General features: G+C 58.4%; 1 protein-coding gene across 3 annotated transcripts in view; it reads right to left on the bottom strand.

The window, feature by feature from the left end:
* Positions 1 to 1494: 1494 nt before the first annotated feature.
* Positions 1495 to 23689, bottom strand: part of BSN (bassoon presynaptic cytomatrix protein) — a 97776-nt gene continuing 75581 nt past the window's right edge. Inside the window, exons 4-12 of one of the 3 annotated variants that reach the window (XR_005989074.1) lie at positions 22246 to 22692; positions 15189 to 21833; positions 10465 to 12544; positions 9352 to 10166; positions 9120 to 9219; positions 8211 to 8342; positions 7890 to 7944; positions 7438 to 7530; positions 1495 to 5460 (exon numbers count right to left, since the gene is read on the bottom strand). Coding sequence is in view for 1 of the 3 variants with exons in the window: in XM_041764031.1 (XP_041619965.1) it covers positions 7904 to 7944; positions 8211 to 8342; positions 9120 to 9219; positions 9352 to 10166; positions 10465 to 12544; positions 15189 to 21833; positions 22246 to 22692 (10260 nt within the window). In the remaining 2 variants the exon portion in view is untranslated. Of the gene's footprint in view, positions 5461 to 5483; positions 6179 to 7437; positions 7531 to 7889; positions 7945 to 8210; positions 8343 to 9119; positions 9220 to 9351; positions 10167 to 10464; positions 12545 to 15188; positions 21834 to 22245; positions 22693 to 23689 lie in introns of those variants that run through there. The other 2 variants (XR_005989075.1, XM_041764031.1) reach the window with 2 other exon arrangements.

Below are 23689 nucleotides of genomic sequence, written 5' to 3'. Positions count from 1 at the left end.
CAAGCTGGCTGAGCGAGCTTCCAGGCAGATGAGAAGGATTGCGCAGAGCCCTGGGTCGCAGGGCAAAGAAGGGCGGATGCTGAGCTTTCAGGGTGTCGCTTGGGCTTATCGGCCACCAGGCCTGCCCCAAGAGCTATCTGTCCCCGCAGCCCTCAACCGCCCCGCTTAGTGGCACCTTGCTGGGGATCGTGAGTGGTTGGGTTTCTTCTACCTGCCTCCCCAGGCCTCGTTCAAAGCTCTTGGGTGCAGAGGGCCTGATGGAGGTCGGGCTCCACCGAAAACCAGAGATAGGAGAATTGTGGATAGGAGAATTTGGATAGGCAGGCTCCCTCAGCACAGTGGCACAGAACTGGGTGGGCAATAATGGCAAAGGAGGTCAGGAGAGGTTAGGCACCAGTCGGGCGAGTAGGGATATCCCCTACTCCATATACCCTGAGCCTGGCTGGTCTTCCATACCTCAGGGACCTGGCTTGCTGCACCCCTCCTTGCCTCTGACTGAGATCTCCACTTGCCTGCACTGTAGCTTTCCCTTCCCCATCAACCACATTGGACTAGTTAAGTAAAAACAGCCTCCACTTTCTGAGGTCGCTTGCCTTTGTGGGCACCAAGTATGTACAGGGCCTGTCAAGGCCAGAACTGAGAGCAGAAAGGGTGGCCCCAGTCACCAATCTGAGTGGACTGGAAGTTGGAAACTAGGATGTTCACTAGTGTTGCTTATTTTATTAAGGAAAACCATGACCATGATGCCCAGCCTTTAGGGTGTGTACTATACACTGGCTATAAACTCATTGCGCAGCTGTCTGGAAGCTGGGCATTGTAGGATAAACATATCATTACCTGGGATGAACATGTAGAAATAAACAGGAAGCTAGAAAACAGAAGGTATTGCGCCTTCTGGTTTCTGTTTAAAATGAAAAAGAAAAACAGGAAAGAAAGACCTATGTCAAGATACTAATTCTGGAGGAAGGTCAGAGGTGACGCTGATGCTCTTTTCTTTATCCGCATTAAGAAATTTTCCAGCAGCTCTGGGTTACTTTGGTAAGGAGGTTCTCCCATCCTTTGGGGGAAGGACTATAATCTGGCCACCTGGAAGAGTTGTGGGATTGAGTAGACACGGCAAGGCAGATAGATGTAGTGCTTGTTTTCGGCACCAGGGGGCAGCACCTGCTCACCTGGCTCACCAGGAATGCAGCCGCAGAAATGCTGTGCAGCCTGGACATGTAGGCCTTGGAGGCATGGTCCCTCAACATCTGCACAGGGAACTAACTGCTCCCTCCAGGTCCAAACCTGGAAACTGCCCGGGCGTCTTTGTGGAGGGCCCGTTGTTTTTGGCGGGTTTGGTGTAGACACAGCCAGGGCCTTGCTGGCACTTCTACAATTTGGCCCTTTCACTCTTCTCCTTTTAACTGTGAACAGACAGGATTATCACAAGTTGAGGGATTTGGTCTTCTGGCTAAGCCTTCCCATTGCAGAAACCATCCCAGAGACAGTCTGTAGGTTGTTTATATCAAGTCCTTTTATTCTGATACCACAGAATTACCTTGTCACAATACAGGGGGAGGGACACCGAAGTACCACGAGTTCTCACAGAGCACAGGAGGACGGCACACGATTCACAAGGTCATGTGGAGGACTCGGGTCATTGCACTTACAACTGTAAACTTGTTTGTTTGACTTTATACAGCACTCTTCCCCCCTCAAATAAAGGAGAGAAGGAAAGAAAGGGAGGGAGGGAAAGAGTGAGGAGAGCAAAAACAAGACATGGAAGCTAGCAGAGGAAAGGCGTTTGGCAGCCACCACTCTCCAGGCCACTGCGCTTGAAGAGCGGGAGCTGACTTGATCCCAGAGGCTGAATGAGGCAGACACACACACACATACACATTCACACGCTTGTTCACATGCATACACACACAGTATCTCACGATTTCCATGGCTCTCCAGCGCCACCCCAGTGCACATGGCAGCAGGGCTGCTGGTACCCAGGGAGACAGAGATGATATCTCTGAGGAGTTTCAGTTGGTCGGGCCTGTCCCTCTGACCCTGTCGGAGTCCCCGATGACAAGTATTTACAGAATGGGGGGAGGGTGGCATGAGGGCAGGGGAAGGGCCAATCAGCCAGGACCATGCTGCCTGGAAAACACCCCCCCAGGCTCCAGAAGATAGGCCATAGTTACTGCCACCACTGCCCTCTCATCATGGGCCCTTGAGGCCACATTTTCTTCCCAAGGACTAAGTGAGTGGGTAAGAGGGGGTGTCGCTGTGCTGTGAGTGTACTGGGCCCTGGAGCGAGCAGAGACAGTGTCTTTGCTCATGACCCTGGGAGGCAGGTGTGGAGAAGGCCTGGACTGTATCCCAGAGACTCTTTGCCTATTTGGAGATGTGCTCAATGCTCCCCACTGCCCAGGGCACCAAATGCTGGTCCCTCCGCCTCTGGCTACAGTGCCCCCCAGAGCCACAAGCTGCATCTACATGAGGATCAGGTCACTTGTGACCCAGAGAGGCCTGCTCCAGTCACCTTCACAAGGGGTGAGGGTATAGATGTGTCCTGTGGATGCCTTGGGGAGTGGGGAAGTGGCAGATGTCAGAAAGTTCAAAGTCAGAGGGCTTGGTCAGAAAGGAGATTCAAGGAAAAGTCAACGTTTTAGAGCCTGAGACTGGGCCTGATGGAGGCTGACCTGCTGTCATCTCCCTGCCTTTCCTGCTCCTGGCCCCATCCCTTGACCTTTCGTGGGAAGGATTACTGCCTTGGTCCCCCATGTATGCAGCCACCAGGCACATCCCCACACAGACCTGGCCCCGCATAATCAGAGGTGATTGATAGTGGCCTCCCTTAGCCCTTGCTCAGATGGGCTCTTACAGCCCAGGCCTGATCTCTGGGATAAGGCAGGTGTCCTGGGAGATGGGTGACGCCCAAATCTGGGAGGACCAGGGTTGCAGGCCCAAAATAGAGGTTGACAACCTCCTGTCCCATCCACAGCTGCCAGAGGTGGCCAGGATCCCCCTCTGAAGGGCTGTGTAGACCTTATTGGAAAGTATGAGAAATGTGGACCCCTGAGAAATGCATGGTGCAAACCAGAGCAAACTGGAGGAAGGCCAGGCCTCGAGGGGTCAGGTAGTCACTGCCTGCTGCACTGCTGGCTCAGTCAGAGAGAAGCTGATGTGCAGTGGGATACTTGGGCTTCAGAGACGAGGGTGGGCAGGGAGTTTAGGTCCTGGGGACAGATAGAAAAAGGGTCAGAACAGAACCTTCTGCAAATTTTGCTTTGAGAAGCTTCCCAAAAAACTCAGCTTGAAGCTCCTGTCTACGGGAACATCTACTCTGGTCCCAGATGACATTGTCAGCTGTCCTTGCCACAAGTGTCAGAGGTCTAGCTCTTCCTGAGCACCTTTGACCCACTTGCCCCAGCATATATTTCTTGGCTCACAGACCTTGGAGCCGCCCAGCTACAAAGGAGAGGCATGGAACAGGTATAGTCAGGTCCCTAGGCCATATATAGCCGGCCCCTGCCCTTGGCCTCTGTGTCTCTGGCCAAAGACACAGCCCAGTTCTGTGCCTGAGCCATGTCCCCCTGAGCTGTGTCAGACACCTCTGGCTCAGGGATGGGATGAGACGGGGAGCAACTTACGGATGGAAATCCTACAGCAAACCTTCTGAATGTTCACCCACACACTCCTCTGTGGGCCCCACCAGCGTGTTTACTCCAGATGCTGCTTTTTACCTGCCATCCTGATCCGAGAAACCTGCAGGGCCCACGAGGGCACTGCCTGCCCCACAGCCTGGCATGCTCAGGCAACTATTCCAGCAGGTCCTCACTAGCTCGTGCAGAAGTCAGCTAGAAGCACTCCTGAAGGAGAGGTTCTGAGGCAAAAAGAACTCCCAAGCAAGAGGGTCGAGCATTTAAAATGGATGAAATCGTGCAAAAAGGCTGCGAGCTGTGCATGCTCCACTGCAGGACAGGCGGTGACTCACCTGGCAGCAGCAAGTCCTGCCACAGGTCAAACATGCCACAAACTGAGAAGTTCACACACACGGTGGGAGCGGGGGCAGGGGGCTTGATATGAGCCTATCTATTCCAGTTTCTCAATTGCATGGTTGCAATTGACTCCTTATACATAACATGGAATTTATTAAATATTAACAGTTGTCTTTGAGGGTTTATATTTCATTGCATAGAACGTTAGAGATGAGACTGGTGGGGGTGCCCAAGAGGAAGGGAGGCCCCCAAGGTAAGGGCCTTGGGGAAGAATGCCACCCAGTCCACCAGGGCAGTGGATGGTGCCATACTCCCCAGCCCAGGGCTCTGGGCCCTGCCCTCAGCTGGCAGAAGCCCTGGCCCCTCTGCTCTGAGCACGGCCACTGGTGATGGCTTAAGAAGGACTGGATTACACAGTAAACAGAGGCGGGCTGGGGGGCCTCTCTAGACCTCGCCCTGGGGTTGTGCTCTTGATGGCCTGCTGCCCCCTATTGCTTCTGAGTCAACATTCTCCCTGTGCTGAGCAGGGGCGGAGCAGAGAGGACACCGAACCATCAGTCACATGTGGTGATGGAGGGGAGGGGCAAGGAGATGAGCCAAGAAAAAGGGAAGAAGGGGAGAAGGAGAAAAAAAAGAAAAATGCTTATGAGGTATACACGTAAATCAAACTGAAATGATTAAGGCTGTTCTTGAAATCATAAAGAAATCCCCAGGCGTACGAACAGGGAGCTGGCTGGTTGAGACAATGGCGGTGCCACTGGGATGCTCATGATGGCTGGGGGGGGATGGCTTTGAGATGGCGGCAGGCATGCTAGCATGCTGCCACCCATGGGCTGGGAGAAACCTCAGCCAGTGCCCACGCTGCTCTTCGGTGCTATGGCCTCTTATTTCAGCAATGAGACAGTGTTAGGTCCTAATGTTTGTAAAGTTCTCCCAGCCCCACACTAGTGGTCACATGGAGGTCTGCTCCGATGTCACCCAGAGGGCAAGGTGAGGGGAGCAGGGCCCTGTGGCCACAGAGGGATCCGGGCCAGCTGGAATGTGAAGGAAAAGGAGCCCGGCGCCCCCAGCCCTCAGTCAAAGCCCCTCTCCAAGGCTGTGGAAAAACTTCTGGCATCGTGGAGGGAGGGCAGCGTCCGTCAGAAACAGGTAGCCTGTGACCAAACTCTGTGTATAACGCATAGGAAGCCTGGCTGGCCGGGCCGCAGAGAGGCGGCTGTGGGAAGAGCAGCAGGACTGCCACGGTGGCAGGGTGTCCGGAGAGGGCTCCTCCCTCCCAGCAAAGGCTATGCCTCGAAGGTGGCGCCCTGAGGAGAGCAGGGTCTCTGGAAAGACAATCACAGGTCCCCCGGGCCAGTGGTTCCAACATGTCCAACAGATGCTTCACCCAGGCAGCTGCTGTTAGAAAACACTCCATCCTCAAGCCTGCCTGCCACGTCCCACCTGGTGTCAGTCTTTGGGCCAAGAGTTTGCCAGATTGCAGATGCTTGGAGGAGAGAAGGAAGGGGAGGGAAAGAAGGAAAGAAAGAAGGATATTGTCAAGAACTGAGGACGGCCACTTCCCATCCCTACCCTCTTCTTGGCTGGCAGTCTACCATGTGCCAATGGCCTGACTCCTTCTCACCCAGGGGATCCCCACACATGGAGCCTCAGGAGATGGATGCTTGAGCAATTTCGAAGTCACGAAGAGGACAAGAAGAAGAACCTAGTTGGCCAGTAAGGGACATTTCTTGAATATAACAAAAGTTGTTTAGTGAGTAAGGAAGATGACATTTTGTGTAAAATGGCCAGCCTCTCCCAGCCCACTTCTGAGATGGCCATAGCAGACACCAGGAGATGGACACTCACAGAAGCACTGATCACTTGGCCCAATTGTTGGCCAAGTGCCCAAACCTGAGAAACCCTTTTAACTACAAAGGTAAGGGTCTCAGTGGCCACCCAGGTTCATGTGGTGGGCCGCAGAACAAAACTGTGCCCGTGGCTCCTTTTGCTCTCAGTGATGGATCCCTGGCTCTAAACCCAAGGTAGGTTCTGCTGTGGACCCGGCCCATGGGCTGCCCCTCCTTCCCTCCAGCACAATTTCTGATTTCACATCTGTTCCAGGACAACTCCGAGGAAACATCCAGCTGGGCGAGAAAGCGGCAGGGTGCCTGGTGTCTTGGGGTGAAGGCAGGAAGAACGCTGGGGGAGCCGCACTGTGGCTACTGTAATTAGAATAAATTCCGGGCTCTTTACTTTGGCCTATAAAGCTCACCGAGCTGGCTCCCACCCCCTCAGACTTCACCCCTGACCACCTTTACCCTCCATGTGGCTCTGGCTATGCTGGCTTTCTGTCCAGCCTGAAGCTCACCTGTCCCACCCCCTTCCCTCCTCTCCTCTATTTATTCTCTGTCCCCCTTAAATGGAATGTCAGCTTTGGAGGGTAGGGATTTGGTTTTGTTCCCTGATGTATCCCTAGCACCTGGAACAGGGCCTGGCACCGGCCTAGGGCTGGACAAACATGTGTGGAATAAATGGATAAGTGGATGGGAGACCAGGCCTTTCTGGTGTCTTCCTCTGGAGACAGGCAGCCCTTCTGAAACTACACCCAGCTCCTTCCTACAAGCAGCCCTAGCCTGTAGTTTGCTTGCTAACTCTCTGGCCCTGCCACACACACGCCTGCTCACCATGAGAAGTACCCAGACCTCTGCACTTTTTTTTTTTTTAAACCTCTGCACTCTTAACCTGAGAAATAGCAAAGGAAGGAAAGGGAGGGGGTCCCAGAGTTATGGAATGGTAGAAGGTGGTCCCTAGCTGTACGCAGAGCAGTGCCACTAGCTAGGCTACCCCCGCCCCCATCCTGAATGATGCACTGCCACCTTCTCTGCCACAGGGGCCGGGCTGAGGTCAGAGAGGGCTCCAAGAGGAGCCACTGCCATCCAGGCAGAGCCAGGGCTCCCGTGTGAAGGCCCTTGCACTCTCTCCCTGAGCTGACCTGATTGGGGGCTAAGACTGCCTGCCCAGTGACCACCCTCTCCTCTCTGTTCTATTCCTGGCTGCCTCATTCCTCCTGCAACTCCATCTTTCAGGTCATGTGTTCATCCTATGAAGGCCACAGTGTTTGAAGTCCGTGCCCATGGTTGCTAAGCTTGGCAGGGTTGGGGATTCTGGCCTCACCGGACTGTCTGGAGCAAAGTCATCAGCACCAGCCTCAGGGAAGTGGCTTTGGAATCAGTGCCCAGCACACAGCCCCTAAGTTGAGGGACATGGGTGGCTTTGCTGGGTCATTCCCCAAGTTTACTACCTGAGTCATCTCAGCCAGCTTAGGGGTCTCTGCCTCTCAGCTGCCACACCCATCACAGCTGAAGGCAACCCACCAGCCTGGTCCCAGTTCACACCTGTAGGAACTACGTGGGTCTGGTCAGCCAGGCCTCGGACCTTCACCCCCTCTTCTGTCCCACCCTACCCTGGACCTGACACTCACTGTTATACGCAGAGTCCAGAGCTGTGCCCAGGCCTCTGACTCCAGAGATTTTTCCACAGCAATGATATCATCTCCCTTCATCTCTTCAAGAGCCTGTGGAGTATTTACAGAGGAGGGTTGGGGAGAAGCTGCATCCCAGGGGGCCCTACCTACAAACTAAAGTCAACTCAAGGCTGTGAGAGCCCTGGGGTAGAGGTGGTAGGGGGTGGTGGGAGAGGACGAGGGGATGTTGGCCCTAGCTTCCCTCTGCTGGGACCTCTACTAAGTTGGCCCCGTGTTAGGGCCTCTGTGCATTGAGTCCCTTCTCCTCCTCCTTGCCCTCCTCCCACACTCACAGGAGAGGATACTGCAGCTCTGGCCACATCACCCACTGCTGAAGATAAGACTCCTCCTAGAGGATCCCTGAGGACCCCCACATGAAGGGAGGCTGGGTCAAGGCAACTCATACTTACCCTGCAGGGCATGGTCACCAGAATGAGGAGAACTTTTTGCCAAAAGCAGAGACAGCTATGACAGGAAAAGGAGAGAAGCATCAGGAAATTAGACTAAACTCCCTCCTTGTTGGGGCCATTTGGCAGTGAAGCCCAGCGTAGCCCAAGGGGCAGGGGACACCCCCTCCCCTGCCAGAAAGCCACTGGGCGACAGCAGGTAGACCTTCAGGCTGGCCTGTGGCTCACTGATGGAGCCTAGAATCATTTCCCAGACCCAACCTCTGCCACAGCAGGGCCCCGGAGCCGCCACCCACCATGGACCTGGCCGCAGGCAGGGCCTACCTTCTGTCAGTTTGCCGGCCTGCTCTGCTGCCCCACCAGGAAGGATTTTGGAGAGCACACTCTCACCTTCAGCGCCTGGCTGGCCAGCAGGAGCCCCTGGAGTCCCTCCAGGCCTGGCTCCGGCCTTCATGCCTAGGGGGAAAGAGACCACCCTCAGGAGGCAGGCTTGGCCCTTTGGGCTCTGAGGGGGAGAGAAGCCCTGAGGGAGTCTGCACACAGGCAGCCATGAGGTGGGAGAGTGAGGAGGAAGAGAGTAAGGAAGAGAGAGAGAGGGAAGAACAAGAAGGGAGGAGGGTGGGAGGAAGCAGAAAGAGGAAAGGAAGGAAGAGAAGAGTAGGATGGGAAGGCAGAGGTAGAAGGGGAAGGAGGGAGATAGTAAGAGGCTATGGTCCTGGACCTATACTTACCTGTCCCTTTCAGGTCCTGCCCAGAGCTTCCTGGGCCAGAAGGCCCCAGTGCTGGTGACCCCACTAGCTCATTTTTTAAAAAGATTTATTTATTTATTTTACAGGGGGGAGGGAGAGAGAGAGAGAGAGAGAGAGAGAGAGAGAGAGAGAGAGAGAAAATGTGTAAAGGGAGAGGCAGAGGGGGAAAATCTTTGAGCAGACTCCCTGCTGAGTGTGGAGCCCAATGAAGGACTCAATCTCACATCCCATGAGCCATGAGATGATGGCCCATGCTGAAACCAAAAGTCAGATGCCCAACCCACTGAGTCACCCAGGCGCCCCAACCACTAGCTCATTCTAACCCCAGGCTCATTTCTGTTAGGAAGGTCTCCAGACCCCTGGGCACCTTCTCCGGAAACAGTACAGTATGCGGTACAAGGGAGCTCAGGGTGCCAGTGGGTATAGGGAGAGGGCAGATCAGGAACTTGGGGCCATGGCTGAAGGCACCAAAATATAGGCTCACCTGCAGGTCCAGGTCCTGGTGGTGGTTGGGCCTGAGGAGGCCTCCCCTGTTGGGGTGCCTTGGCTGTCCCTTTAGAGCCATTTGCCTGCTCTGCCCGTGGCTGCAACATAGAACCCATAGCTAAGACACCGTCCGACGACTCTGCCCATACCCAGTAGGGAATCAAGGGCACGTCCCAGCTCCCACCACAGCATCCACCCTGGGTACATCTGTATGCTGGAGCCCTACTTACCGGTCCTACTGGCTGGGGGCCTGTGGCTGTTGTGGGGCCCGGCTGAGCCTTCCCTGCTGGCTGGCTGGCAGCAGGGGCTGGGCCCCTGGCAGCTGGCTGGCCCTGCTGCTGCACCCGAGTCTGCACTGGGGCCTGCTGAGCGGGCTGTGTCCCGAGACCTTGCTGCTGCTGCTGCTGTTGCTGCTGCTGCTGCTGCTGCGGTGTCTGTGGCTGGCGCAATCCTGTCGCTGAGGGAGTCTGCCTCGACGGTGGTGGCTGTGACTGCTGTGGCCCAGGAGCCGCCTGCCGACCTTGCGGCTGTGGCTGGGGTTCTGGCTTTGGCTGCGGTGTAGTGGGCCCCGAGTGGGCCTGCCGGGAGCCCTTCTTGCTGTCAGAGGCATGATGGTATGCTGACGGAGCACGGGATGGCTGTGAGTACTCAGCAGAGCTGGCGTACCCAGGCTGACCCTTCTTCTGCATTGCTGGGGCAGGGCTGGGTTGAGGGTGAGGCCGGGCCTCATGGCGCCCCAGGTCCCGAGTGTGTGGTTTGGCAGCACGCCGGCCTGGCTCATCGCCAGCGTGGCGGCCTGAGTGCCGCCCGTGGTCACCGTGGTGCCGGTGTTCCTTGGCTGAGGTGTGGCGGCTAGGGCCACCCTCATCATGTGGCCACAGGCCCTCCTCGGGGGGCTCATCGTAGTCGTGGTAGCTGTGCCTGGCAGGGCCTCGCTTCTGGGAGGAGGAGGAGACTGCATGGCCCCCGTGGTGCCTGAATCGGTCAGAGCGGGCATCCCGGGGCTTATCAAACCAGTCTGTCTCCTCCTGGCCCAGGTGATACGCTTCAGAGACCAAAAACAGAACACCATCAACCCCCAGGCTGGCTGCAGGGGGAGGCCCAGCTGAAGCCATGCAAGGAAACCAGAGAGTGGGCGCCACAGCCACAAGCATTACCACTAGGCCCCCAGCCCGCCCCCCCACAACCAGGGCCAAGGCACAGGTGGAGCAGCCTGCAGCAGGGCCCACTGGGGAGGCGCCAAGTCAGGCCCCTCTGGGACATCTCAGGGCCCAGGGCCCCATGGGTGGGCAGGCCCCCCAAGATGCTGAGCAGCTGCAGAAATCACCCCTGGCTGCCATTACCTTCGCTGTCGGAAACTACGCAGTGGGAGTCATCCAGGATGTAGCTTTCTTCACGCTTATACGTGTGGGCCCGAGGCCCATCCTTGATATGCTCCTGGACATCAGGCATGGAGTGGCTGGAGCAGAACTGTGGGCAGGTGTCCCCAGGAGGAAGTGTGCTGCCGGCAGGGCGAGGCCGCCCCAAGGGGCTGACAGGGCTCTCCTCTTCAGAGGTCTGGCTTCGCATGGGGGCCCGGGCCCGGCTGTGGGCCATGCTCAGGGACGAGGGCTTGGGGCCCGCTTTTTGAAGTCGGTCCACAGCTTCCCGCTCCCGCTCATATCCTTTGCCCCGGCCACTGAAGTCATGGCTGGACAGCTTCTCCCCACTGTATGCAGAGGCCACCCGGGACCGGCTGCTCCCTCCATACATGCGGTCATCCTCCTCCACCGGGTCCCGGCTGGACACCCCATAGTACCTCTGCTGCTCATATACGTTCTTCTTGAGCCCATAGGTGATTTCATCCTGGAACTTCCTGCCCCGAGAGGCCAGGCTGCTGCTGACTGCAGGGGAGGGGTAGGAGGCCAGATCCGACTCCACGTCCTTGGCCTCTTCAATAGGTGAGAACTTGGAGATCTTTTGCTCCATGCCCTGCTTCCGGTGCTTGCTGCGCTTTGAAGAGATGGCAGCTGGTGCAAGGCTCTTAGAGGGATGCTTGGGCCCCATGGGGCCTGGGCCATACTTGTCTGCTCGAGCCCCGTGTCTGTAGTCACTATCACCGTAGTAGTGGGCACTGGCTGCTCGGCCATTGCTCTCCACACTCCGGTGATGGCCACTCTTCCCACGGGGGTCATAAGAGTCCTCCTCAGATTCTTCCTCCCCTCTGGTATAGCAGCAGGGCAGTATGGGCCCCTCTAGGATGCCTGGTTCTCCCGGCTCTTTTCCGGGACGCCCACTGCTGCTGCTTGGCCCCAGGGGCTCCAGTCGCTGGCTCTCAAGGGCAGTGGAGGCGTTGTCCTTGGTCAGCTCACTGATGTCGTCAATCATCACATAGTTCCGAGGGACATTCTGCTCCAGGCTGGTGTAGTGGGAGTCAGAGGGATAGGTGGAGGCTGAGCTCAGGCTCACGCCACTACGGTCACTGGCCCGGGGCAGCTCAGCAGCTTTGCCTTGCTCATAGCTGCTGCTTACTGCTGGGCCACTGTAGCTGGTTTCAGATGGGGCCGAAGACATGGCCACAACAGGGCTGGCGATCACTTCATAGTTAGTGGGCACCTTCTGTTCCAAGTCGGCTAGTGATGTCTGGCGTGGCTTCTGGTGCGGGACACGGCTGTCAGCCGGGACTGGGAAAAGAGTGCTCTGTGTGGTTGGCATGGGTGTTTGGGCTGCATAATGGCCTGTGGGACGGAAAGCCTGTTGGCTTGGCAGACCAGGCTCAGCTGGGTAACTGGTGCCAGGAGGAAAGGCAGGTGCTGGGTACGTGCTAGGGCCAGGGTAGGTGGGTGTTTGGTGGGCTGGGAATCCGTTCTGAGTTGGCCCACCACTGCCTGCAGCATACTGTGGGGCTGGAGGTGGAAACCGGGGCTGTTGGAAGGCAGTGGGGCCAGCGGGGGTGGCAGGGGCAGCGGCACTGCCAGGGAAGTCTGTGTACTGGCCGGCAGGAGTGGCACAACCCTGGAGCCGTAGCTGGTTGAGCTCGCTATCAGACAAGTAGTCACGATGCTCACCTAGACCACGCAAGGGTGGGTAGTCACGGCCACCCCGGTCTTTGGCCAAAGACTCTTTCCGCTGTGTGATGCCCAGCTCCAGGTACTTGAGCTTGGCGTCGATCTCCTTCTCCTCCTCATCCAACTCTGCTTGCTTCTTGCGCAGCTTGGTGGATTCATGCTCCACCAGCCGCAGGTCCCGGTCCAGCTCCCGGAGCAGGCTGGCCTTGGTGGCAGGGACAGCGGTGGGCCCCGCCAGCCCATGCTGCAGCAGGCTGGCCGCATACAGCTGTGGGGGGGCCTGGCCAGCCAGGGGCAGGTGAGCCTCCTCTGGAGGGGGGCTGGGCAGTGTCCGCTTCACCTTGCGGACCAGGCTGTTGGGTGGCAGCGCCGACACCTGAGACAGAGGGAAGGGCGGGCAGCACTGAGACCCAAGGTGTGGGTGACTTGGTGGGGCAAAAGGTAGAAGAGCCCTGGCTTGGGTTGGGGCAGAGGCTGGCCTCCATACAGCGAGTGCTCTGATTCACTGGGCAGCCTTGAGACCTGTCCTGCCCACGCACTGGTGGGGATCACCACCCGTGATCGTTTCATAGGTCTTCTCACTCCCAGCACTCTGGGCAGCGGCAGGGGAGCAGAGGAGCAGATGCCCCTCTGTGCTGGTCTCTGGGACTGGCCTGCCTCTGAGAACCTCTGGTACACAGTGGCTCTGAGAACCCCTGCATGTATTCAGGGGGCTGGCCACCCTCTGTCTCCCGCTGAGTGTCCTGAGGTAAGGAGGGCACAGTCTGGCTCTGGGTTTAGGTCTAGCAGCTGGTAGGGGACCAACGGCAGTAGAGGGCCATGGACAGAAATGGAGTGGCCTCTGGGTGCCCAGCAGGCTCCCTAGAGGATCATGGGAATGGGGCACATGCTGACTGTATGTCAGTTACTGCAGGCTCTGGGTCTTTCCTGCCTCCTGCCCTACTCCTCTTTTAAGGGACATGTAACTCAGCCACTTATCCACCCAGCTGCCCTGTGCCGCCCTCTGCCAAATCCTCTGGACTGTGCTCTCAGCCTGGCCCAGTTCTTTCCACATCCCTGTGAACCAACCACTCTCTAGGGCTGCCAGCTCCCCTTCAGGGCCTCCCTGGCCCTCTCTCTGGCTGCATGGCTCCCTGGTCCAGGTTCCCTAACACTGCCTCTGTGTAGTTCTCCTCACCTGCCCTGATGTTCCACATTGCCTGAAGGTCCACATGACTGGAAGGTTTACACCAGGGCCTTCATCTCTAGCTCCTAGCCTTCCTAGAGTGTTCCAGGCCTTTGGGTTTTAATGAACCACGCAAGTCCCCAAAATACACTAGGGCCTGACAATTGGGCTTTTCCTTTTACCTTGTGAAGAAACTACATAAAAGCCTCCCATCTCCTCTCACCGTATGTCATAAAGGAAATAATAGTGTGCCTCAGAGCCTTAGAACAACACATAGGCCTTTAACAATAAATATCGGGTTTTGGGGTTTTTGTTTGTTTGTTTGTTTTTTAAAGTAGGCTCCATGCTGGGTTTGAACTCATAACCTGAGGTCAACACCTGAGCTGAGATCAAGAGTTGGGCAATTAACTGACTGAGCCACTCAGACACCCCAGTAAATTTCGCTTTTTGAACTCCTTACTCTATTGTTCGTCTTTTATTTTGGCCACACACCATGAATGCCCATCGTGACATGGCACCACAAGGCCAGCCCATGGAACCTCTGTGCCTGCCTCAGCCTGGAGCCAGGACAGCCAGCCCTGGCCTGGGCTCCCTGCCAGCGACTCCTGATCCCACCCCCAGACTCTCTGGCCTGCATACCCCCGGGCTCTCCACTACCCAAACTCATCACCTCCAAGACCCCACCCTCTTCTCTCTGTATCAATCCCAGAAAACAGGTAGACATACTTCACAGTGCCTCTGGTTCCTGCCTCTTTTCCTCAAGGCCACTGTGTGGTCTTTCAGCCCATCTGCCCACATTCTGCCCAGGAAGCTTTCTAAAATACCCATCTTGGAGCACCTGGTGGCTCAGTTGGTTAAGCATCTCCCTTTGACTCAGGTCATTATCTCGGAGTCCTGGGATCAAGTCCCATGTCAGGCTCCCTGCTCAGTGGGGAACCTGCTTCTACCTCTCCCTTTGCCCCTCTCCCCAACTCATGCTGTCTCTCTCTCTCTCTCTCTCTCTCTCTCTCTCAAATAAACAGATAAAATCTTTGGAAAAAAAACAAACAAACACATCTTGCCCATCTCACCTGCCTAAAACCTCCAGAGGCTTCAAAGGCCTATGAGAAAGGCCCATGCTCCTCAGCCTGGCACTTAAAATCCTTGGCATTAGGCCTTTGCAACTCCCATCTTCCCCTGCATGGCAGCCCATAGCAGGTCACCTCGTTCAGTCCCAGGGCATCCTTTGGCAACTAAAGCCACAGGCAAGGGTAAATTTATGCTGTAAGGTTCCCTGCCTAGGGGAGCAGACAGGAGTGTAAGCAGATTTATTGAGGGGCAGAGAGGGACAGGGGACAAGATGAGACCAAGAGCACACTGCAGCCCATTAAGATGGACCCTGAATGCTAGGCCCAGAGGCTTGGGCTTCCTGTGGGGCCATGGAAGCCAGGTTGGGGCTGGGAGTAGGGAGTGGCCCAGCCAGGTCTGTGTTACTGATTTTCTAAGGAAACATCCCCAGTAAAGGTTTGGAATGGGGGGCCCCAGACTGGGAGGGGGGATGTTGTAGGGGCTGGACCAGATATGGCCATGAAGAGGCAGTGCTGAGGAAAGGCTGAAGTTTCCAGTGGGGTCTGGATGGGTGGCTGTGGGGGCCAGTGTGTGAGTGTGCATTTGCCCAGATGTCCTTGCCAGGCTGCCGGCTCCACCAGGTGTGCCTTGAGGAAGGAAGGTCCAGTCCTCATCCTCAACTCCTTCCTCTGGGCCTCTGGAGCTGAAGGTGACTCCACCCCCCACCCCAGGAGAAACCCCTCCCTCGGGGGCCCCCAGGCTAGAAAGAGACCCCTGCCCCACCCTGGACCAGCCCCTGTGCCCATACCTGGCTACCCAGTCCCCCCTGGTGCTGGTAGAGGGAGAACCTCTCTTTGGCAGACTCCTCGGCGGTGGGGCTCAGGGGCTTAGGGTCGGACAAGGACCGCTGCAGGGTCTTCATGGGGCGAGGCAGCGTCTGCTGGCGGAGAGCGCTGTCAGCTGTGAAGTGCTTCTGGGGACTCACGTGAGCCTTGTTCAGCCTCTCACTGGAAGCAAAGGAGGTGTCCAGGAGCCGGTGTGGGGACAGGGGTGAGACCGGTGAGTAGAGGACCTGGGGGGACTTGGGAGGCTGGCGGCTCACGAGCTGTGACAGGGACTCCGGGGGCAGCTGGGCCTGGTATCCAATCTCCAGGGGATCCGGCTTCTTTTTTTCAAATCTGCCCAGGGGTCCTGGGGTGACAATCTGGATGCCAGGCAGGTAAGGGCTGATGGCGGTTGGCCCCATGAGCTGCGGCCCTGCCACACCCTGGGCTTGCCCCTCGGGTTCCGTCTGGCAGGCCAGACTCTCCCCGCGCCCAGTCTTCTCTGGTGCCGAGATGTACCTGACAATCTCCACCTTGGGGTCGGTCACGGCTGTGATATGGATGGCCGGAGAGACCCTGGGCAGTTGGTCAGGCTCTGTCTGCACGGAGCAGTCACTGATGGTCTGGATGCCCACGCTGCTCATGGCCCTCACGGCAGCAGCAGCAGCCGCAGGGGATGACGAGGCAGCAGCATCGTGCTTGCTGTCGGAGCCAGAGTCCGAATGGCGGGAAAGACGGGACCGGCGGCGGCGCACCGGCTGCTCCCACTCAGCACTGTCCTCATCATCAGTCTGCACACTGCAGTCCGCACTCCGCCGCACCCGGCGCCGCCTGGTCAGGAGGTAGCGGCCCTCCCCATCCTCATCGTCCGTCTGCACACTGCTGTCTGCAATCCTCCTGACCGAGCAGGGCTCAGGCCCTGACTCTGGCTCGCAGGCATCCCGCAGGCGAGGCATAGAGTGCCGCTTCTTGATGCTGCTGCGGCTGGCCTCCCATGGCTCCTCTGTCTGCAGGGACATGTCCGAGGCAGAGCTGGGGAGGCCTCGATGCAGCCCAGGCTCCCGAGGCTGCCCCGGCCCCTCTGGCCCTGCCACAGCAATGAAGGCTGTGTGGCTCAGAGGTGGCCAGTACTGACCATTCTGAGCCAGCTCTGTGGCAGCTGGGGGAGCCCCCCGGCCAGGTGCCTCACAGGCCACGGGGAAGGGGGCCTTCTGCCGCTGCTTCTGTTCCTCTAGCTGCTGTTGCAGCTGCTGCTGCAGCTGCTGGATCTGCTCCAGCTGCAGACGCTGCTGTGCTAGCTGCTCCCGCTGCAGGGCGAACTGGGCCTGCCGCTCCTCCTGTTGCTGCTGCAGCACGTGGTGCTTGATGGTCTGCAGCTCCTGCAGCTCCCGCTGCACCAGCAGCTGCTCCTCCTCCCGGTGTCGCTGTAGCTCCACACGCTCGCGCTCCAGCTCCTCCTGCAGCCGCAGCTGCCGCAGCTTCTCCAACTCCACCCGCTCCCGCTCCAGCTGGAGCAGCTGCTCCTGCTGCTTCCGCTGTCGCTGCTCCTCCTGTGTGGCGTCCTCCTTCTCCAGCCCCGGCCGGCCAAGGGCTCCACTGCCGCCACCGGAAGCAGTATCTATGGGGGGCTTTTGGCCAGCCAGCGGGGCTGGGGCTGCTACGGCCTCCTTGGCGGCAGCAGGGGTGGCTGTGGAGAGAGGTTCTTCCCGAGCCGCCCCTGCGGGTAGCTCTGGCCTTGGTGGGCCCCCAGCCCCTGGGGCCTTGGCAGCAGCAGGTTTCCCCAGGTAGAGAGGACCGTCAGCAGGGGGAACACTGGAAGCAGTGGGGAATCTACTTGGTGCCGGGTATCGGTACAGCCCTGTGGGCCCAAGAGGTATCCGGGGGGCAATCACAGGCATGCGTGTCAGGCTGGTGAGCGGCACGGCTGTAACTCCAGCAGACACATAAGGCCTGTATATGCCACGGCGCACCATGGGCCGCAGTACAGAGGCGGGCTGGGTGGTTATGGGCAGTGTTGCAGCAATTGGAGTGTTGATAGTTGAGTAGATCATGCCATCGGCTGCACGCACAGTGGCCGTGGATGGCAGAAGCTGTCTGACTGCTGTTCCCTGGCCTCCCGTAGGCCTGTACTGGGCCAGGTTCCCAGAACTTGGGTGGCCCTCTGGGAAGGTGGGGTTCCCTAGGAGGCCAGGTCTGAGGGGAGCCAGGCCCTGTGGGGCGCTGAGCCCAGGCCCAGGCTGAGGCTGATACTGCATGAGGTCAGGGCCACCACCACCACTGCCATGCCGCCCTCCATACTGGTCCATGGAGTTGAGGGCAGCACACATGCGGCTGATCTCACGGGCGGTGGTGGCACTGTACTGGGCCAGGCTGGCCTCCTGGAAGCCAGCTGCATCTCCCCGTGGGCCATACCTGTGGTCTGAGTAGATGTTTGACACTGAACTGTAGCGTCGCATGGGAAGCGGGTGAGTCAAAATGTCTGTGGGATGGCGTAGGTCTGTGTAGGAGCCATACTGCAAGCCCTGCCCAAGGTAGCGTCCATCCACAAAGCCCAGGCTGTAGGAGTGCTTCAGCGAGCTGAGATCCATAGCTGAGTCTCGTCCAGGGCCCTGGAAGAGCTGGCCCATCTTGTGGGCATGGTAGTTGAGGCCAGCCTCAGCCAAATTGGTGTCAGACATGGAGGAGTATAACCTGCCATGGAGGCCTTGTGGGTAGGGCCTCTGTTCCTCATGGGGCCCAGGTCCCACTACCCCCTGTGCCCGGTAGGTAGGGGGCTCAGGAGGCTCAGGGTCACGGGGACTGTAGAAGGGGCCGCCACTCTGGCCAGGTGGGGCAATGTCTGCTACACTCTTCTCAGGTGCATTGGGGGTGGGGTGGAAGGTACCTGTGCAGCTACTGCCAAAGGGGAACTTGTAGACCATGTCACAGCATGCCATTTGGCTCTCAGGCCTCATCCCAGTGAGGTCCAGGGCACCTGAGGGCTCCTCTGGGAGCAGTGTGGTCACAGTGCCTGCTGTTCCCTCTCCCATCTGCACCACCACTGTGTGTGGCTTCCTGGCACCTGGCATAGCATGTGACCGCAGCTCTGTGGGGGCAGCCCGGTGGGGTTCAGCACTAGGCTCTGGCGCTGGACCTGATTTGAGGCCAACACTCTGGGCAGTGCCCATCTGAGTGATTAAAACGTCCCTTCTGGCCAGAGGTGCTACCTGGTTAGGTAGGTTATACCTGGCAAACTTGGCCTCCCTAGGTCTTCCACGGGGCCCACCTCGGTACGGGGCTGTCTGGACAGCCTGTTCTACCTGCTTGACCTGGGCCAGGCACACAGGGCTACCTGCACCCTGGCCAAAGTCAAGCCGGCTCTGGAAGGGGTCTCCATAGACCACAGGCTGCTTTTGCTGAGCCATGAGCACAGATGAGGCCATGGTGATGCTCACGGTGGTGGAAGTGCTGAGGAAGGCATGGGTCTGCTCCTGGGCGTTGAGGTTGATGACCAAAGGCTGCACAGCAGTCGACTGCCGTCCTGGGATTGGATCCAAGGCAAGGCCATACTTCCTTGCTTCCACAGCAAGAGAAGTCAGGTCCATGCCTTGGTCAGTAAGGATGATGGGTGTGGGCTTGACAGCTGTGCGAAGGTCTACCACGGCACTGCCTGGAGGCCTGGGGCCTGGTTCCACCCTAGATGTTCCTGGGACTGAGGAGATCCGGCACAGGGAGATATTCTCAGCAGGGAGGGTGCCCCAGCCATATACTGCCAAGGGCCCATCCGCACTGGCACTGGGTGCCCGTGGGAAGCCAGGTGGCCCAGGTGGCTCTGGGGGCAGCTGGGACACACTCGGAGGTGTTGTCTGGCTATAGCTGTGGGTGGTGAGCTGGATGTCCGTGGGTGAACACACTGGGGAGGTGGAGGCGCTGGCATGTACCATCCTGGTCTGGCTGGAGGCATCTGATGCCAGAGTGATGACCATGAAAGGGGCCTCCTGAGAGGACTGCTGCCATACCAGGCGAGGGGTGCTGGGTCGGTGTGGCGTTTGCGTGCCCTGAGCCACCATGGGTGCTGGACTCGGGGCACCAGGGCTCCGAGGCACTTCCGAGGCAGGGGTCGGGCTTGGCGTCTGTGTAGAGAACTCAGCTGTGGCTCTTGGGCCCAGTTTTCCAGGGGAGAATGTGGGACTCTCTGAGGGAGAAGATGGAGAGAGGGGTGGGCTGGAGCCTGCGAAGTAGGAATAGCCCCGGGAAGCCATGTGGGGGCCACTCTCACCATCACTAACACTCAGGGGCTTGTCTCTGGCAGCACGTCCACTGACAGGGGGGCCACTGAGGGCCTGGGGTAGCTCTTCAGTCTGGGAGCCATAGTTAGCGGTGGCGGGGCTCTGTCCATAGCTGTGGCCTACAGAGGATGGTGAAGGGCTGCGCTCAGAGCCTGCCGGGGAGGTCGGGGTCATATAACCTCGTGACAGGCCGGCCAGACAAGGAGCCACAGCTGTGGTGGCTGGGGCACCAGGGCCCTGGGAGAAGGATATGCCTACCTCCTTGGAGGCAGAGCTGGGGGACACAGGAGAGCTGTGAAGCTTGAGGGGGTCCTGAGGCTCCTTTGCAAAATGCTGAGTAACGCGAACATCGGGAATGACTCGGCCACCACTGCTGTCTGAGGAGGAGGAGGTGGAAAAGGAAACAGGGGCAGCAAGCTGGGTGGGACTGGTACCAGGGGTGAGTGGGCCACCATTTTGCTTCATTGGGTCCATGTACACAGTGTCAGCATTCAGAAACTGCTTCTCCTTCTTCTTGTCCTCTGCAAAGGCCAGGTCCCGGGAGGAGGCCTGCCGCATGCGAGCAATACTCTGTGACGTCTGAAGGATTTCCTCATATACCGCTGCTCCCAGGCTGGCCGGTGTGCCCTCAGAGACAGGCTGCGCAGGCCGGCCATAGTCCTGGTCAGGTGTATCCTGGTACTCAATGGTGCCCTGGCTCCGCGGGCCAGTGGGCTGAGAGGGGCCACCTGCCCCCTGACCCTGTTGCCGCTGGAGCAGCTCGGCCTTGCGCATCATCTCCTCGTAGGCCTCTTCTGCGCTCTTGAGGGGACGGCCAGAGCTGGGAGTGGCAGAGCTGCCTGAGGGTGTCTCCGTTGGCGAGTAGAGGGACATGAAGGTGGGCAGGTTGTACTCACTGCCCGACTTGTAGAGTCGGGTGGGGCCACCGTCCAGGGCTTCAGCCTCTGAGTCGAGGGAAGGGGAGGGCGAGTACTCAGAGCAGGATGAGCGGTGGAGCTCCTCCATCTCAGCCGCCTGCCTCAGCTCCTCAGTTGGGGAGGCATCCTCAATGGGTGACAGGTTGCTCGGGGGGGTCTTGGAGCGCTCACGCCGCCTCTGGGCCCGCAGTTCCTCCTTGTCTCGCCGAGTCTTGCGGGCAGTGCTGCGGATGCGCTGTTGCTCCACCTCCCGCATCTTCTCCTGCTCCCGCAGTAGCTCCTCCTCCTCCCGCAGCTCCTCCTCCTCTGAGGAGTCCTCGATGGTGGGCAGCAGGGGCCCATGCGAGCGGTGCCGGGCCTTGCGCTGCTGCTTTGCTTCTTCTAGCCGCTGCCGGCGGCTGGGGCTGCTGTCGCTGTCCTCCTCCAGTGAGGACAGGGAGGTCGGAGAGGTGCCGGACGTGTAGCTGGGCGTGGAGGCCGGCAGCGTGGAGGAGTGCTCCCCGCGGGAGCGGTCCTCGGGTGAGCCCGTCAGGCTCTCCATCTCCAGCTCAGGCTCCCGCTCCAGGCTGGTGTCAGGGCCTTGGCCCATGTCCAGCTCGTGGCCATAGCTGCCCGTGTTATTGAGCTCAATGGTCTTGAAGCGGCGGAGCCCCCCCTGCAGGGCCCCAGTGCCATCACTGGCCTCAGCTGGGCCCCCTTCAGAGAGCAGCTCCTCATAGCCAGTGGTGGCATTGTGTGGCAGACGTCTCTTAGGTGGAGCTGCTGGGTCTTGGCTGGGCTCAGGCCGGGGCCTGGGGCCGCCTTTCTGGGCACCATGTTTGGCCAGGCTGGGCCCAGAGGTGGTGGCATCATCCTCTTCCAGGTTGTCTTCCTCAGCGCTCATCTCCAGGATCTGCCGTCGCATGAACTCCTCATCAGTCAGTTCTGCTGCCCGGGCTGGGGGCTGGGGTGGGAGAGGAGACAGGCCACCCTCACTGCTATCCTCCACGTAGTCATGTCTAAGCTGACTGCCAAAGTCATCTGAGGACTCAGCTGTGTCTTGCTGCTCCCTCTGGTGCCCCCACTCCACAGAGTCTTCCTCTTCCTCCAGGATATCCTCCAGCTCTTCATCGGAGTCATAGGCCTCAGGCATGATGGACAAGGAGTGGGGCCTCCGCTTCAGCTCCTCACCACTGCTCCTGGGTGGCTTGCTCTGCTCACCCCTAGGGGCTGGGCCCTGGGCCTCCAGTGAAGGCCGCATGCTGCTCCCCACCTTGTGGAGCTCAGAGGGGCTGGGTGGGCGAGGCCCTGTCACCCCTGCGCTGTCCAGCTGCTCCACCTCCTGCTGTACGACGCCTGTGATCTCGCTCTGGGAGCTAGAGATGCCATCTGAGGAATAGCCTGTGTCACTGAGGCTCTGTGGGCTCCGAGACAGGTCCTGAGAGTAAGACTTTCCCGCCAGCTCCTGTATTAGGGTGAGAAGCAGACACTTGACTCCCTGTGGCAGATAGCTCACTGGGGAAGCTCAGCCCTCTGTCAATCCCAGGGCCCTGAAGAAGGGGCCCTCTACTTCCGGGGATCATGGCCCACCATTTCCATTTCTCTGGCCTTAGAAACCTCAAGAAGCCCTAGCTTCTCAAGAAAAAACTTTATTAGATCTAATGGTAGCAAAACCCACCAAAGCATTCAACTATGTGCCAGACACAGGACCAGCCTAGAACTCACAGGTTCCAGGCCCACAGGGCCTCATTCAGGCATCCTTTATCTCCTCTGCAGCCCCAAGGGGCCTGCCCCAGGCCTACGTCCCAGAGAACCAAGGCCTGCTCTACACCACCCCACCTGAGAACTAGGGTCCCCGGGAAGTGAGCGGGACTGACCTCTGACTCCCCACCCTTAGGAGCTTCTGGAACAGTTTTGACAACGGGGGTGGCAGGTTCAGTCCTCCGGGTCCCTGTCTTTCCTTTGGGAGTCCCAGGGGGTAGGGTAGTCTCTGGAGGTGGCTTCGGCCCAGGCTCGGGTTTAGCTGGGATTCCGGTCTTCTTTTCCTGGGCACTGCTCACGGCCCTGCTGGGTTCAGCAGCCTTGAGGGGTTTGGCCTGGGGGCTGGCCTTGGCGGGCAGGGGACTGGCCTTGGCAGGCAGGGGGCCTGATGGCTGGCCCAGCCCCTGTGGCCCTTTCTGCTTCAGAGGGGCAGTTCCAGCCACACGGAGAGGGGCCCCAGTGGGGGGCTGTTGAGAGGTGGGCAGCGGCAGGGGTGTGGGCTCTCCCAGGCTGCCCTCTAGCAGCCGCTTAGTTTGGCAGTTCAGACAGAGCCACTCGGTTTTCTGTAAGGAAATGGGACAGCGATGAGGTGATGAAAATCACAAAAACACTGAAGTACTCAAAGAATATTTCCATGACTACTTCTGTAATCAGAAGCGGGAGAAAGTCTTCCCAAGTATGACACCAAAGGCACAAGGAGAAAAAAACTGGTAGATTTGTTGCCCCCAAACAACAGACCTCCCCAACCTTCAGAATTCAAATGATAAACCACAAAGAAGGGTCCCTTCCTTACCCTATAGAGAGCTTTTTCACCTAGCCAGAAAAGAAGACTACAGGCAGTAAATGAGTCTGGAGAAGAGGGGGACCTGGGGTGGAGTCCAGCAGTCTAGAGCCCCTACAAACCAAGAGTAGCCTCAGACAGGAAGCATGTCCAAGGGACACTGACCTTCCTGGATTCCTAGCTCTCAGGCCTCAGATATATCCTTCTTCACATCTTTCCCAAGTAAGGAGGCTGGGAGGCTACAGACTCCTGGAGGCTGTTCTGGGAAAATCCCTGCTGGAAGGATGGGGCCAAACAGTTCCCTCTGCCCACACCCTCCAGCCTAGGTCTCCTTTTCCATGGCCAGCAAAGACCCTCAAGTGGACGCCTCCTCCTGCCCCCAGGGTTCTGGGCTATTCCTCTGATGGGGGTCGTGTGTGTCCACACTTAGGCCAGGGTTCCTGCTTCCTCCAAACTGGGTGGGGGTCAAACCCTCAGCCATTAGTCCACCACTCTTTGGGTCATCCCCTATGTCAGGCTCAATGCTGGGGGCTGGAGACACAGCTATGACAAAGACAGACATAAGGGTGGCTGGCATGTAGCATTCCTGGAGCCCACAGCCCCAAACTGGTCATCCAGTGTGACATGGATATCCGTGGTAAAGTTCCTAGACACCAGAAACCAAGTCTGATTCCCCCAGCTCTAGCTGTCTGCACGGGGATAAAGTCTGAGGATCCCAGGCCCTGAGGGGGTGATTCCTGCAGCAGGTCAGAGACTAATAGGGGCAGGTCTCCCAGGAA

The sequence above is a fragment of the Vulpes lagopus genome, chromosome 7, assembly GCF_018345385.1.
Source record: "Vulpes lagopus strain Blue_001 chromosome 7, ASM1834538v1, whole genome shotgun sequence".
Lineage (NCBI taxonomy): Eukaryota > Metazoa > Chordata > Mammalia > Carnivora > Canidae > Vulpes > Vulpes lagopus.
Note: the sequence above shows the minus strand (reverse complement) of the source record. Positions and strands in the feature narration are given on the sequence as shown.